Source organism: Spermophilus citellus (assembly GCF_964194105.1).
Source record: "Spermophilus citellus genome assembly, chromosome: 7".
NCBI classification, from domain to species: Eukaryota; Metazoa; Chordata; class Mammalia; order Rodentia; family Sciuridae; genus Spermophilus; species Spermophilus citellus.
The window spans coordinates 66,924,730-66,942,069 of record NC_138188.1 but is presented as its reverse complement, the minus strand read 5'-3'; the positions used below and the strand labels follow the sequence as shown (position 1 = coordinate 66,942,069).

At 36.3% G+C, this 17,340-nt stretch overlaps 1 protein-coding gene across 7 annotated transcripts in view; it reads left to right on the top strand.

Annotated features, from left to right (window-relative positions):
• Positions 1-17,340, top strand: part of PLD1 (phospholipase D1) — a 219,333-nt gene that overhangs the window by 176,214 nt on the left and 25,779 nt on the right. For all 7 annotated transcript variants that reach the window (XM_081300817.1, XM_081300815.1, XM_081300814.1 and 4 more), the window contains 2 exons: positions 5,287-5,400; positions 7,414-7,463. In XM_081300817.1, coding sequence (XP_081156943.1) covers positions 5,287-5,400; positions 7,414-7,463 — 164 coding nt within the window. The remainder of the gene's footprint in view (positions 1-5,286; positions 5,401-7,413; positions 7,464-17,340) is intronic.

Genomic DNA, 17,340 nt, shown 5'->3' with positions numbered 1-17,340 from the left:
AAAGGCTTAGCTTCTCCTGGTTCTCATATCCTCAGGGAATGGGGTTCTGTTTTCCCCGGAACTCTGCCTGAGGTGATAGGATAGAATCTCTACACTATCTCACCCTTTACCTTTTTTCTCTGCAGCTTCAGCTCAGAGAATCTCTTGCTACTTCCCAAAGTCTAGAAGGTTGACATTTTTGTGGCTAGGTTCCTTGATGAGGGTGCCACCCTAGAAGCAATGCCTGCTTCAGAGCTCCAGGCCCAGAACTGGGAAGTTAACACACCTGGAGGGAAATTGTTCATGGTATTAGCTGCCACATTTGCATTGTCTTATCATTGTAACTTTGCAAGGGGACCATTGTTAACACAGCTCAGAACTATTTTGCTACTGATCCATCATCATGCTCATTTTAAGAAAAAAAATATTTTTAGTTATAGATGGACACAATATCTTTATTTTATTTACTTGTTTTTATGTGGTGCTGAGGATGAAACCCAGTGCCTCACACGTACTAGGCAAGTGCTCTACCACTGAGCCACAACCCCAGGTCATTTTTAGTGGCTGCAAGATGATCATTCCAGTGAGTGACTATATCATAGTTAATCATCTTTTATTGAACATTTATTTCCAATTTTTAGCTCTTAACTTGTAACCATAAGAGCTAGTGAATTTCTAAAGAAAGACATATTTTAACAAGAAGCCCGAGAGTACAATTTTACAAAATTGTTCTAAACTCAAGTGGATGAAGCAGTTGCCCACTTGGTGCATAGTTACTTGTGGCTTATTGCCCACTGGCTCTTGACTTGCTTTTAGGATCATAAACACTTTTGCACATTAGGGGCTCGGGTCCTGAGCCTAAGCAGAGCGCTGTTGTTTGCACAATCCCAGTGCCATGAGGATGCAGTGATTCAGGAGACTAGCAGCTGCAACTCTGTGGATGGGATCAGGGAGGCAAACTGGACATAGTGCCACACAGAAAGTCCTCTTTCCTGGCTTTCCTTCAACCAGAGGTTTATGGTTTGAAATTCCAGAGCTCTTTTTCTTTCTTTTGACAGCAATGAAAATCTAGTTTCTGCTGGTTAGTTTAACCCATTTTGTCGTATCATTCCAGAAGTGGAATGCCTATTAAAAAATATAGTATATAATGTATAATTATAAGAATACAATTATGATATAATTAACAGAATTATGACATTAATTAATATAATTAATGTTAATGTGATACTATAAGAGCTCTAGATTATGATTTCCAACCTATTTTAATGCACCTCTGCAATTTTACTGAAATATTTCCGGAATTAAAAACCTGGGACATGGTGGTTTAAAATTTTTATCTGTTAGCCAGGCACCGAGGTACATGCTTGTAATCCCAGCAATTCAGAAGGCTGAGACAGGAAGATCACAAGTTCCAAACCAGCCTTAGCAACTTAGCGAGGCCCTAGGTAACTTAGCAAGACCCTGTCTCAAAAAAAAAAAAAAAAAGCTCTGGAAATGTCTTAGTGGTTAAGCACTCTGGGTTCAATCCCCAGTACCAAAAAATGGGGAGAAATTATAAATAACTGCATTATAAACAGCAGAGGGCTTGATATGATCTGAAGCTAAACAAGTCCTAAAAAGAAGAAAATGTGAATATTCTGATTCTTATGAACAACAGTTTGCAAGAATGTTTTATAGAATTTTATAGGACATAGTTAACATTCTACATACGAGAGCTCCATTTTTCATGACATTTTTGCTTTTAAAAGACACAAGGATAAAGTGAAACTGTCTTACAAACAGCTTCACAAAGATCAAGTACCACTTCTAAGATTTTTCCAATAAGCATGAAAAATGACTTATGTGAGTCAGTATATATATATATATATATATATATATATATATATATATCTCAAAGCAGTTATTTCAAATGGCAAAAGAATTAGAAACAATTTAAATGTCTATCAATAGAGGAGTGGCTTATATATTAGGTACAAGATATTCGGTAGCATTCTATGTTCCTATTAAAACTATGTTCTGATGTGGAAGGAATTCCCAACACATTTTTAAGTAATAAAAATAACTTTCAGAAAAGCGTTTATAATATTCTAACATTAGTGTGAAAGGAAAGAATATATATAGTAAATTTATACACTATTTCTAAAAGAATATGGAGGAAATTGGAATTGCCCTCAGGGAGGGGAAACAGGGGCTTATGTATTATATTAAACAGGGCTGGGGACATAGGAATGAAAGAGTATTTTTTTTTCACTATATCTTAAATTTTGTCCTATGAGCATATGTTTCTCATTGGAAAGTGTCATTTATTTGGAGATTCCTCAAAGCCTAAGCATAATGTAACCAAATGAACCAGCATTCATAAATATATACTGAAAAGAACGGAAAACCAGGACTCAGATACTGTACACCAATATTGATAACAGCATTACTCACAATAGCTGGAAGGTAGTAATTACCCAAGTTCCCAGCAACAGGGGAGCATGCTACATAGCATGGAATGTTACTCAAACATGAAAAGGAAAAATATTGTGACACATGCTGCATCATGGGTGAGGCATGAGAATGTTCTCTTGAGTTAAATTAGTTGGACCCAAAAGGGCAAGTACGACTACGCTTTATATGCAAAATCTGGAATAGGCAAATTCATAAAGACAGAAAGTAATTTAAGGTTACCAGGGGCTGTGGGGAAGGGAAGTGGGGGAATTATCATCTAATAGCTACAGAGTTTCTGTTTGGGATGATGGAAATGTTTTGGAAATGGTTGTGATGGCTGTACAACGTTGCAAAAGCAATGAGTGGTGCTTGGAAATTAATGGTACACTGATAAAGTGGATAAAATGGCAAATTCTGTGTTATAGTTTACCACAATAAAATATTCAAATGCAATGCAATTTAAAGAAAAAAGTCCCATGGAGCTTAACCTCTTTCCCTCCAGAGGCTTCCCTAGAACCACACATTCTTCCAACCTGACCCGATCCTCCCAAGGCCAACATAACTGAGTGCATGCTGAAGTCAAGGGTGCTGCACTGGGCACTGCCTGGAGTAGAAAGCCAGGTGCACATTCTTCTCTGCTTCAAAAAAGCTTGTCCCACAGCCTGGGCAGCAGTGCATGTCTCTGCTGGGTGAGGCAGAAAGGGTACTGAATCGACTTCTTTGACCTTGTGCTGTGGGATCACAGAAGCCAGAGTAACCCAATGTGAATGAAGATCCAGGTGGCTTGACAAAGAGAGCAGCCTCTCAGGTGGCTTTGAAGAAGTGGGGTTCATTGGAGGCAGATTGCTGATGAACCTGCCTCATCAGTAGGGAGGTGCCTCTCTGAGCAAAGGACCGTAGCCTCCCATCACTGGGGTGAGGTGTGTATGGAAGGATGATTCTGGAAAAGCAGCTAAGGTCAAATGGTGTCAATTCTTAAATGCCCAGTTGAGTTTGTCTGGCCTTAAGTGCTGGCTGCAGGAAAAGAGCTTGGGTGTTCTTTGTGTTCTTTTTCACTGTCCTTTTGCCAGTTAGGAATGTGTGCTTTTTATCCTTATCAAGCAGAGAACTTGGACAGTTTACGTTTTATTTCAATGTTTTCTTTGCAACTCAAACTGTGTTTGCCATCTAGTGATTAATCCATGCCACTGCAACAACCTACTTAAAATTCTTTGTTTCTCAACTCTGCAGCCAAGCTCCCAGGCCTCCAAATTCCATTCTGTTGACAGTCACTTCTGCCCTAATGCCTACCTCAGCATTCAGAGACAGCACCGTGAAATCAGAACCCTCAGAGTAGCAATAATATTCACATGAAAGAAAACTTTAGTTGTTCAAAAGAAAATGAGCTTTAGAAATTGTGTATTATGAAAAGTTTAAATAGGATCAGACTTGAACTGTATTCAACACCTCTGGGTGAACAAGGTTCATGGAGCACAAGAGATACCACCTTCATTTCTGGAGTTTCTGTTCTTATATAGCTTCCAAAGGGAGACAAGGACTTAACAGTTTGGTGTTCCAAATAAGTGGTACCTATTAGAATGTAACTTTCCAAATTTCTGAATTTCTGGATGCATGTCAAAACAGCCACATTTTCTTCTTCTATTGTCATTAAGTAGATTCCTTTTCCTTCAAAGGTGTCATTAATCATTTGATAGAATGAGCCAAAAATGTTGTGTTTCATGTGCAGAGAACTTAAAAGTAAACATTAGTCACTCCAGAGTCTTAAAGAGCCTACAGTAACATTTTGCAATGGAACTTTAGAGTTCCTTCACAATGAGGACTTCTACATTGGAAGATATACTGAATCTAGTGTGTCTTTTTGCCCCTGAGATCTGGGTTGTGGGAATTCAGTTAATTGGCAAATGAATATCTACTATTTTCTAGGCTCTGAGCTAAGTACTATGGATGCTATGGATATAATGTTATACACATGTACACTGTGATAACACCTTTTTTAAACTTTGTTATAACCCACTCCCCATACCCCACTTCCATGGTATGGAAGGAAGTCCTTTTTTTCTTCCTTTTCTCTTCTTTCTTTCTTTTTTTTTTTTTTTTTTTTTTTTTTTTTTAGCTAAAGGAAAAAAGTTTTCTTGCTTTGTTAGTAAAGGAGAAACACAGAGGACTACTATACCAGAGTCTGTGATTTTTACCCATCAAGGATAACAGGAGTTTTTTGCTTTTGTTGTTGTTTTTATTTTTGGTACCAGTGATTGAACCCAGGGAGCTTATCCACTGAGCCACATCCCCAGCCCATTTCTTATATTTTATTTAGAGACAGGGTCTTATTGAATTGCTTAGGGTCTCGTTAAATTGACGAGGCTGGTTTTTAACTCTTAATCCTTCTGATTCAGCCTCCCAAACCACTGGGATTACAGGAATGCACTACCACACCCAGCTAACAGGGGATTTTAAAAGAGGTGATTCAAAGGCTACAGTCTAGGTATTTTCTTATCCAGAGTTGAAATTCACTTCTTAATTTGGGAGATAATCATTTCTAAGATGTTCTGATGTCAAGCAAATCTTTCTTACACTAAATTTTGTCTTACAAAGGATTGTGCTGTAGAGAGCAAGAGATAGAGTTCTCACCTTACTGCCAAATTCAGCTTGTTGTTCAGGTTACAGATTAGTCGCCTGGATATAGCTTCTCTTCTCCAATCCAACAGCACCCCCAAGCCCTGGAATGTGTAGACTGGTTTTGGGAAGCCATTCACTCAGTCTTTTAAAAAAAATATGAACTGCTTGGCTGTCATTTTCAACTATACTCTGTCCCTTTTTTTTTTTTTTTTTTTTTTTTTTTTTTGTTAATGAGCTTCTGTTCATCTGATTTTGCAGGGAAGGCCAGAGATACCGAGTGTATGTGGTGATACCTCTTCTGCCAGGGTTTGAAGGAGACATTTCAACAGGTGGAGGAAATGCTCTGCAGGCAATAATGCACTTCAACTACAGGTGCCCGAATTCCCAGTAGTCTGTTTCAAGCTTTCAGTTACTTTGCGCATGGCTGCTGCTGCCGGGGTGCTGGTGATGGCAGTGTTCTTCACATTGAACAAAGGGGCACTATTTTACTTCCAAATCTTAACCTGTTGATAAAATTCAAATGCAGCCTAAAATTGTACATGGTGGGCTTAGGATACAAAGTAAATATGAAAGAATGAAAATATTAGTGCTTTTTCATATTTATCACTTCTCATATATATGTGATAGTACATATTTCGTATATATATAATGTTGTTAAAAATTATCTTTAAGCCATATTTTTTCAGTAATAGAGAAAAACCATAAAATTAAATACCTAAAATGATATGAGTATGATTAGAGTGTATTTAGTTATGTAGCATGTCTCCCAGGAAACTTGGTAATAATAATCTCTTAGAAAATGGAAATTCCTATCTTAAAGAATTTTAATTCTATTTTCTCCATCTACCACATCTCTGCTAAAATTCTACAGAAAGTAGTGACTCCTACACTTGGTATTTTGAAAATCCAGTTTCCATATTCACTCTAAGAGGGACATTTGGGTTCCCCGGAGTCTTTAGACTTGCCAGCGGAACATTGTAAGATGATTGGGAAGTGCCTAGGGATGGGCAGCATAGAAGGTGATAGAGAGCAGCCCCAAGCTTCCCCTTGGGTCACTTAACTGGGAAAGAGATTGGAAGCCAAGAGGTGAGTAAGTGGACAGGCCTGGATATGAATATGGCTCCTGAGCATGAGCTTGGACCTGACACACAAGAGTTCCACACAGGATGGATCACCCTGGTGATAAGTCACAACAAAGACTAGAACCTGGGTATTTTCTTTAAATAGTTCTTGTTTTTTCAAACCACCTTTAGTTTCTCTCCTTTCTAGTTCAACCTTCTAGAGGGTTGGAAGGGGCAAATAAGATCTCACACTTTGTAATCCAAGAAGTGGATTTGTAAATCCAAGAAATGCTCAAAGTATAGGTCAAATTGCTCTGCACGTACAATCTGAATGCACTAGAGTTTTCTGCCATTGCATCTATCTCCCAGGGTCATAAGTAAGGATCTGTTTCCCCTGGGGTAATTTTGCCTAGTTACAGTATGAGAGAACTTGGTCTATATACTCGGATTGAATATTTGCCATTTCTAATGTTATCTGATTTACAGCATGACACATAAAGCTTTTCAAGTATTTAAATCATTGACATAATGTTTAATTGGATTTCATCTGCTTCATTTGCCATTCTAATGTTTTTGGAATATTGTCAGTTGTAATTATTTCCTATGACTGTTTTCTTGAGTTTGAACCAGCTAAATGGAATACATGTTTGGCTCTTGTTCAGAACCCAAACTATAAAACATCTCTATTTGCTGGCATCATCTTTAATAATATCAGCATTTCCCAGGCATAACTGTATTTTTAATTACTTTCATAGAGCAAGCAGATGGAGCATAGAATTTTTTTTCAGTCTGTATAATTCATCCACTGTTATCAGAGTCTTGAGAAACAAAATCATAAGCAGAGTCAGTTAAGTCTGGTTTTGTTTTTACGTTTAAGGGGTTTTGTTGAATTTATGGAGACAACGTAATGTAATAGTTTGCTGAATTCCTAAATCACTCTACCAATGGTTCAAACTTTTCACATTGGAAAGCAATGTGATACTTTCAGTATTCTTATCTATTGAGGCATGCTGGATTTATCTTTTCTGTCACCAAATTTAGAAGAGGGAAGGTTCATTTATAACTCATCTTTTTAAAAATAGCTTCTCTTTGTGAAATCTAACTTTAATTTTATAACTTCCATTTATCCACCTCAAAACTGCTTTGTCCAATTAGTTACATTACAAAAGCAATGTTCACCTGTGTTTAGCTTTAAAACATGTAGGCAGCTTCTCATTAGAAGCACTTGTTCTGTTTGTACTTGGATTGGGATTATACCCACACATACTGCAGTCGGAATTGGTTGTTTTGAAACCTCCATAATTATTTCTTTGCATACTTTCAGAACCATGTGCAGAGGAGAAAATTCCATCCTTGGACAGTTAAAAACAGAGCGTAAGTCACTGCTTTTCTTTTCCCTCCAGGATTGTTTTTATGAAGCAAGAAACTATCTGTAATATTAAGTGTGAGGATGAATTATCAGTAATCACAAATGCTTTCACCGAGTTTTTAGAATTATAGTCACAAAAATTTCTCTACAAAATGATCAGCTGAGGTCAATTATTTATTTTTATTAATCTGCCCAAACCAATGTTCCAATACAAACGCTTGAGATGCATAGGTAATAAAAAATGAGAATGTCCATATAATTTTATTTGTTTATTTATAGTAATTTTGCCTTAACAATATCTGAAATTTGTAAGGCACTTCTCAAAGACCATACATGTGTATTCTCTGCTCATTGTCTACCTCAGTCTTAGAAAGAAATCAGGACAGGGGTCACTCCTGCTTCAAAATTGGGGAAATAAATGCTCTAAGGTCAAGACATATTTACTGCATCTTATGTATGCAGCAGAAGTCTCAGGGTTCTCACAACATATTCTTGTATTTAGCAAAGAAAGCCTGCTTTTGAAAGGCATATTTTCAGGTGTCTTCTTTTTTAAAGTTTTTGCTTGTTCTTTTTAGTTATACACGCATTAGAATGTATTTTGACACACATACATGGAGTATAACTTCACATTTTTGTGGTCGTACATGATGTGGAATTTCTCTGGTTGTGTATTCATATATAAACAGAGGAAAGTTACATCCTATTCATTCTACTGACTTTCCCATTTCCATCCACTCTCCCTTCCCCCCACCCCCCCCACTCCCGTACCCCGTCCAATCTGGTGAACCTTCACTCTCCTCCACCTGTTGTGAATTAGTATCTGCATATCAGAATGAACATTCAGTCTTTGGTTTTTTGAGACTGGCTTATTTCAGTTAGCATGAAATCTCCAGTTATATCCATTTACTGGCAAATGCCATAATTTCATTCTTCTTTATGGCTGACTAATATTCCATTGTGTGTGTGTACCACATTTTCCTTATCCATTCATCTGTTGAAGGGCACCTAGATTGGTTCCATATCTTAGCTATTGTGAATTGAGTTGCTTTAAACATTGATGGGGCCACGTCACTGTAATATGCTGATTTTAAGTCCTCTGGGAATATGCCAAGGAGTGGGTAAACTGGGTCAAATGGTAGTTCCATTCCAAGTTTTCTGAGGAATTCAGATGTCTTCTTAATTGATCCTTATATATAGTTCTCCACAACAGTATATTACATGGAGTTTACTTATTTATATCTCCTTGAACTAACTGTAAGTTCATCCCATAGTGGATAATTCAATAATATTCTATAAATTTGTGCAATGTTATGGGGAGGTGGCCAGCACCTCATTGGGGGTTTTTCTTCCTGTCAAGGAGGATGTAAGCCTCCTAAGAAATTAAAATCTAGAATAATTAGTGAAGAATAAAAGATAAAGTTGGAAAGATAGTTTCATAAAGGTAGAGTCCCTTATAGGTCCAGTCTACACAAGAGATGGAACTAGGCAATTATAAAATAGCTCTCATGGATTATTTAAGAGGTACATCAAAGGCAGGGATAAGGTTTCAGGGGTGGAGTCTGGCTTCATGATGTCTTGCAGTCCACAGGTTGATTGGCATCTTGGCAGGTCACACGCATCTCAGAGAGGCTGTGCAGCTACAGCAGGTCACCCCATCCCCAGTGCTGTGTGGGACCAGGCAGAGCTGCATAGGGCTTACAATGTGTCTAGGCAGTCAACCAGAGGAAGTATCCACTGCAAGTTCCCAGACACCAGATTCTATATTCATTAGGCTTTGATGCGTGTTGTAGTCCACACACAGCCCACGGATAGCTTTCGACACAATAGGTAGAAAAGATTTCACAGAACTAAACTGGAGTCAGAACCCAGCTTATCTGATGTATAGATCAGTTGGGTCTTGATTATGAAAACCTAGGTGGCCACGCAAAAGAAAAGAGGCAACACTCGCCAAGTGGTGTTTATATGCATTCTCACTTCCTGTGAGGGAGGGAGGTAAAGGGGACTGTTATAGGCCAGAGAGATGCTGTGATAGAAAAGTGGGGCTTGTGGGTAGAGTTTGGATCTCACTTACCTGAGAGAATGGAGATGCCACAAGGAAATCTGGAAGACAGAAGGAGCCATCATAGCCATGTGATGCCAGGTGATATGACCTCCAGATATGTATAAACCTTAACTGAGTCTTAAGGCGGGGATTATACATTACACTGGCAACCTCCTAAATGTGGACACTCAATGATGTATTGGAACGTGGGAGAAAAACCTTAAACCTTCCAAGTACGTATAGATTTAACTTAAAATTATGAAATTAGGACATCAGCAGGAGTGGCAGAGTAAAGATCTCCAAAAATATACTCCTCCATTAAAAACAACAAAAACGTTAACAGAAATCTTTGAAATCAACTTCCCAGATCCTAGAAGTTAACCAAAAGCTTGTAACAATCCAAGAGTGTTTATTCAAGAAAACCAGCTGCATGTTGTTAAAAACTTCTTCTCAACTCCACAACAATCTTCAGAACCAACAGGTTCTCAATCATGGCAAAAACCAGGAGCCTACAGGTGGTCAGGGTGCAAGTCAGTTTTCAAGGGTCCCTACCCTGACAGTGCTCAGAGCATTGTCATTAACTGACCTGTTTGGAAGTTCCCTTTACACCATCATTCAAAGGACTTACATTTATTTCTCTGGCTCAATGTGCTCAGTGCAAATAACCTTTGACCTAGATATTTATCAAAACAAGCAGCAACAATTATTTAATATCACAGCTTCCTGAGACAGTGATAACAGCTGAGCAAACAAGAAGCTAAAAACTTAAAAGGGAAACCTGGGGAGGGAGACTCCTGTAGTGGGCATCAGGAAGCTCTAACATACTCCTGGGAATCTAAAAGGCTGTGCATATGTATGCGTGCCCAAGGCTATGCCCATGCTCAGGGAAGACTTGAGAACACTCTAAATTCTTACCTCTGGCAGGCCTTAAGGCCCTGGTACAAAGAGAAAGTGAAGCCCAAGGCAGCATTATAAAATGCATGCTCCCCTCACAGCTCCTCAATAAAATATAAGAGACTCACTGGTTCCAGGAATTTAAGAAATCATATAAAGTATATTCTCATGACATAATGGAATGAAATTATAAACAATAAAAGGAGATTTTGGAAATTTACAAATAGATAGGGAATAACACACTTCCAAATAATGAAAGAATCAAAGAAGATATTGCAAACGACCGACAAAAAATATTTTGTGGTGAATGAAAATGAAAACACATCAAAATTTATCAGACAAAGTTAAAGCAAGGTTTAGAAAGAAATATATAGCTATAAACATTTATCTTAAAAAGAACAAAAACCTCGAATCAATAATCTAAACCCACATTTTAAGAAACAATATAAAAAAGAGCAAACTAAATCCAAAGCAAGCAGAATGGAAGAAATAATGAAGATTGGAAGGAAGACAAATAAGAAAATAGAAAAACAATAGAGAAAATCAGCAAGACCAAAAATTGTTTCTTTGAAAAAAATTTAAAAGTTAGCAAATCTTTAACTAGACTAAGTAAAAAAAGACAGAAAATTCAAATTATCTAAATCAGGAAATAAGAGAACAGTAGATCTTATAAAAATAAAAGAGAATACTCTGAATCATTATATGCTAACAAATTAGTTAAACTAAATAGATGGAAAAGTTCCTCTGAAGACATTGTATTAGCCAGAGTTCTCTAGAAAAACTGAACTGAGAGAAAAGAGAAGAGAGAGTGTGTGCGTGTGTGTATGTGTGTGTGTGTGTGTGTGTGTGTGTAGAGAGAGAGAAAAAAGAAGATGGAGGGGAGGTGTGTCTATTATGAGGAATGGGCTGACATGACTATGGAAACTGAAAAGTCCCAGTCTGCTGTCTGTGGATAGAAGATTCCTGAAAGCCATTGGTGTGATTTCAGTCCAAGTTTGGAGATCTAAGAGCCAGAGGGGCCAATGGTACAAATCCCAGTTCAAGAGCAAAAGAAGGCCAATATCCCATCTAAAGTAGACAGGTAGAAAGCAAAAGGGGAGAATTCCTCCTTCATCTGCCCTTTGTTCTGTCCAGGCCCTGGATGGATTGAATTGTGCCCACCAACAATGGGAAGGGAAATTTACTTTAATGAATTTACTGACTTCAGTGCTAATCTTATCAGAAACCCTCTCATAGACACCCCCCAAAATAATATTTAATCTAGGTATCCCTAGCCCAATCAAGATGATATATAGAACTAACCACCACAGACACAAAATACCAAATCTGATTCTAGAACAAACTGAAACTCCAAGTAAACCTAAAACAAGTAAAAAAAAAAATGACTTTGCAATCAACATGTTTCTAAAAAGCTCAGGCCCAGACAGTTTTGCTGGTGATTTCTACCATCCATAAAAGAATCAATATTCATCCTTCACAAACTTTTCCCTGAAAAGATAGATAAGTATTGCCCAATACCAAAATCATTCCAAGAAAAGAAAGACAGGAACCAATATTCCTTAAGATACAAACACAGAACTCCTCAGTGATATTATTAAGCTGAATCAGGCAATATAAAAAGGATTATGAATCATGATCAAATGGGGTTTACCCTATGAATGGTTGGTTTTACATCTGAAAGTAAATCAGTATAGTACACAGTGGGAACAGAATAAAGGACAGAGACCACATATGACCATCTTGTTAGACACAGAAAAGTATTTGACAAAATCTAAAATTCTTTCATGATGAAAAACAAATAAGAAAACAGCTTAGGAATGGATGAGAACTGCTTCAACCTCATAGAGGGGGATATTCAAATATCAACATCAGGCATCATACTTAAGTGGAGAAAGACTGAAAGCTTTCACCCCGTGATCAGTAACAAGATGAGAATGGCCACTCTTGTCAAACATTAAAATGGAAGTTTTAACCAAGGCCATTGGATAAGAAAAATAAATTCTGAAAAAGGGATAGGGAGGAAAAACAGGAGTAAAACAATTTTTTCACAAATGGCACACTCTTGTGGGCAGAAAAATCCTAAAGAATTCACACCTAGTCATGCAATTAAAGGTAATAAATCAGTCTATTTTGTGTTGCAGCATACAAGATCAATATACAAAAATCAACTTGTTTCTATAATCGGGTGAATTAGCTGAAATAGAAGACCTAACATTGTTAAGATGGCAGTACTCTCCAAATTGATCTATAAGATTCAGCACTATTACTGTAAAAAATCACAGCTGCCTTGTTGCAAAGACTGACAACTAGTCCTAAAATTTATGTGGAATTTCAAGGCATTTAGCATAGCCAAAATGACTATAAGAATGAATTGGAAAACCCATATTTTTTTATTTTAAAATTTTTCTACAAGCCTAGAACAAGTAATAAAAACAGTATATTGTTGATATAAGGTTAGACATATAGATCAATGGAATTGAATTGAGACTTCAGAAATAAGCCATTGGTTTCAACAAGGATATCAAGAATTCATTGGAATAGTTTCTTAGAATTGTTTTTTCTTTCTTTGTTTTTTTTTTTTTTTGAGAATTATTTTTTCAACAATCAGTATTGGAACAACTGAAAAGATTGAGAGAGAGGGAAGCTGAACACCTCAAACAATATACAAAAATTAATTCAAAATGGATCAAAACCTTAACACTTCAAATCTTCTAGAGGAAAACAGGCATAAATCATTTTAAACTTGGTTAAGCAATGGTTTCTTAGATTTTTTTTTTTTACCAAAAACCCAAGCAAATATGTAAAACTAGATGAAACACAAGAGCTTCTGTGTTCTGATGAACACTGTTAGAAAATTAAGTAACCCATAGAATGAGGAAAATGTTTGCAAATCAGATATATGATAAGGGATTAGTGTTCAGAGCATATAAAGAATTCTTAAATTCAATAGTAAAATGAAAAAATAACTCAGTTTTAAAATGGAAAAACAATCTAAATAGACATTTTTTTAAAAAAAAGAAGATTATATAGATGGCCAATAAACACATGAAAATATACTAATTGTCACTAGGGAGATTCTAATGAAAACCACAATGAGATAGAACTTCACCCTTTCATACCCACCAGAGTGGTTAAAATAATAAAAAAAAAATCTTGGTGTGGGTTTGGAAATGGTGGAACCCTCATACATTGCTGTTGGGAATGCAAAATGCTGTATCCTCTTTGGAAAATAATTTGGTGGCTCCTCAAAAATTAAACATAGATATCCATATAACCCAGCAGTTCTCTTAAGTATATACTTAAAGGGTATTGAAATCATACATCTACACAAAACCTGCATTGAATAGCTGGGGTAGAAACAATCCAATGTCCATTAACTGATGAATGTATAATAAAATGTGGTATATCTACACCCAGTAATCCTACAGTACTATTCGGGTATAAAAAGAAATGTATTGATACAGTCTACATTATGAATCAACCTGCAAAACATTACATTAAGTGAAAGAAGCCAGGCACAAAAAGCCACATATTATATGATCCCATATTTATGAAATGTCTTTAATAGACAAATTCATGGAAACAGGAAGTGGATTAATGGTTGCCAGAGTCTAGGGAGAGTATGGAATGGGAAAAAATGCTAATAAAATGGGCATGGGGGGTGACAAAAGGTTTTAAAATTAGGAAGCATTGATGATTGCACAACTTTGTGAATACACCTTTTTTTAATGTACTGAATGGTACATTTTATTTTATTTTATTTTATTTTATTTTAATTTTAATTTTTTTGCAATACAGGGGCTGAAGCCCAGGACCTTGTGCATGCTAGGCAAACAGTTTACTACTGAGCTGCAATCCCAGCTTGAATGGAACATTTTTAAAGAATGAATTTTATGGTATAATTTCTTGACAAAATTTATATTTTATGAATTTTTAAGTGATTTGGAAGCTTTCAAACTAATGACTTAAACTTTCAGTACATGTATATTTTATGCAAACACACATTCATATATTGATATTTAATGTTTAGTAGTTTTTCACTGATGGTCTGCTCCATCCACAAAACTTTAGAAAACAACTTGAGACATTAGATATGTATACCACCAATGACAAATACTTTCCACATGTTGCATATAATTGTTTCCAGGACAAAGAAGATTTGCCAGAACATTATCTCTATCTCTATTTAAATGACAGTGAATGAGTAAATCTATAAAAGACATATTGATAAAGTGGAATTGGGAAAGTCACTCAATCCTGGCTGGTAATGTCTTGTAAAAAATGCAAGATGAGGTTATAGAAGAATAAAAAATCAAAACAAGCTTATTATTTAGTTTCTCAGCCATAAAAATGTCCTGGGCTTATAATAAAGCATTTTCTTTGGCTCTGGACCCTTTTCCTGCCTTTGCCACTCAGGGGAAATAAATTGGATTTTAGCACAAGACTCAAGTTCAATGGTAAGCCTGATTGTGAGGAGATTTCCAAGAACCCTGGGAGCAAGTCAAAAGAAGGCATCTCAGTGGGGAAAACGTTCATATTCTAAACACAGAAAAGATTAATTACATAATGCCCCTTTCTGAAGTACAAGCTTATATTATTGGTTTTGCTTTTGCAAATGTGTAGTAGGTGTTAAAGACATGAACTAGCTAATCTCTAATTGGATAGAGAAATAGAGTTCTCTACTGTTTCAACTACCTAGAATAACAAAACAGCTGCTCTGAGTACGTTAAAATTCCTGGAAAGAAATCCAGTTGCTATTAGTGTATAATTATCTGATACTCCAGACTCCAGGATTTAATGTTTAGTTTAAATCATTTCTTTACCATTTTTATAACTGTTATGAATTACAGCATTTAAGCAGCCAAGTTAATATAATTTAACATAAAGGCCAGAGGTATTAAATCAGGATTAGAAATGAACATATACTGAGTGCCACGAGTTTTTAAACAACAAAAGCCTGTGGTTTTTTTTCACTTTTGATGTCCTTTCACAAAATTTCTTTATAAATGTTAAGAGTTTATCATGTTGAACTTCTTTCAAAGTACATGTGCACCAATTTTAATAACAGTTATGTCCTGGAACCTGTATAAGTCTCCAAACTCTCAAATAGCTCCAGGATATATAATTTGGAAACATCCCTGATTCTTTTCCATCTGTTGGAAGCATTTTCTTCAAAAGGCATTTGTTTCTCCAATTATATTCTTGAATCACAAGTTAACATCACCAACTTTGTACCTATTACATATAGAGTCAATTTTTTTTCAAACAATAAAGTACTGGTTCTCAATTTTATTTTTTCTTCTGTCTACAGAGAGCACACAGTGAATTATTTCATGCTATTGATGGATGCCCCTTCTTGCATTGGACAGACCAAAATGGTCCACTTTCTGGCTAGCAGCCATTATCTTTCTTTTAGACCTTGTGGCTGGTACCATTAGCATTCTTTTGAGGGTCATTTTTCACAAAGAAATGAAGGTTTTATCATTGCATCAGAGTTACTGTATAGGTGAAGGTGAGTGGGATGTAGGCCTGGGCTATAGGCAGGGTGGTCTCTGGTACTTTACTGTTGCTCCCTAGGCTTCCTGTAGGATGGTGCATCCCTGTGCTTCAGAAAGCCACACACTATGACATGTCTTAGACCTTCAGGTTGATAACAGCTAATAAGTATTACCTAATATAAAAAAAGTAATTTTGAAATAATTTTGGACTTGTAGAACCGTCTTCAGGACTCTTCATCCTCATTTCCCAAACGTTAGCTTATCACCCCCTTTGCTTTATTGCTTTCTCCCAGTAGATCTATGTTTTAATAGGATTTTGTTTGCTTCTTTACTCTGCACCATTTTGGAATAAGTTGCAGCAAGGATGTTCCTTTTCCCCTAAATACTTTTTGTGAGAAAACAAGGACACTTTCCTAATCAGCTATAGTTCAATTACTGAAATAAATGAAACTGACATTAATATAATACTATTACCTAGCCTATAGCCCTTACCAAAATTTTGCCAGCTGTCCCACTAATCTTCTTCAAGCAGAAGAGGAAGAAAGGTTTTGTTTTCTGGGGGCGTGTTCTGCTCACAATCATGTGTGGCACTTGGTTGCCCTTGACCCTTATTTTCCCTTCATCTGAAATGGTCCTTTAGTCATTTCAGTTGGGGGGAGGGGCAAAATGATTTTGGAGTCACTTCAATGTCAATTCACGGAGATCTCATTCCTTTTCACTTTTGCAGAGTCTCCCAAGTGTGGATTTGCCATGGTTTACTCCATATCTCCACTGTATATGGGCATTTAGAATGTTTTCTATATTTCTCAATTACAAACAAATCGTACACTTTCAATAGTCAGGACTGGACAGTGAGTAACTTTGTGCATATGTTTTCTTATTTGTTGTAGGTATAGCTTTAGGGTAAATTTCTAGAGTGGAATTACTAGGCAGCTTTGTCAAATATCTCCAGGTGACCCTCTAGGAATTAGCGTTCCTGTCACCAATATATGACAGAGCCTGTTCCAGCCTAGTCTCCCCAGCAGAATATGTTCTTCCACTTCATTCATTTATCCATCCATCCATTCATTCATTTTTGCCAATCTCATAAGTAAGAAATGGTTTCTCAGTGTAGTTTTTTAATTTGCATTTCTATTATTTTGACTAAGGGTGAATATCTTTTCACATGTATTTTTTGTCTGTGTGAATTGCTTATTTATATCTCTTGCCCATCTTTCTATCAAGATTTTGGTTTTCTTCCCCTTCAATCCAAGTCTTTCATATGTTATAAAGAACTTACAACTTAAGAACTCTTACACTTTATCTGATATATATATATATATATATATGTATATATATATGTATATATATATATACATATATATATATATGTTATATGTATACATATATGTGTATGTGTATATATATGTATACATATCATTTTTTTTGCAAATACTTTCTCTCATGTTT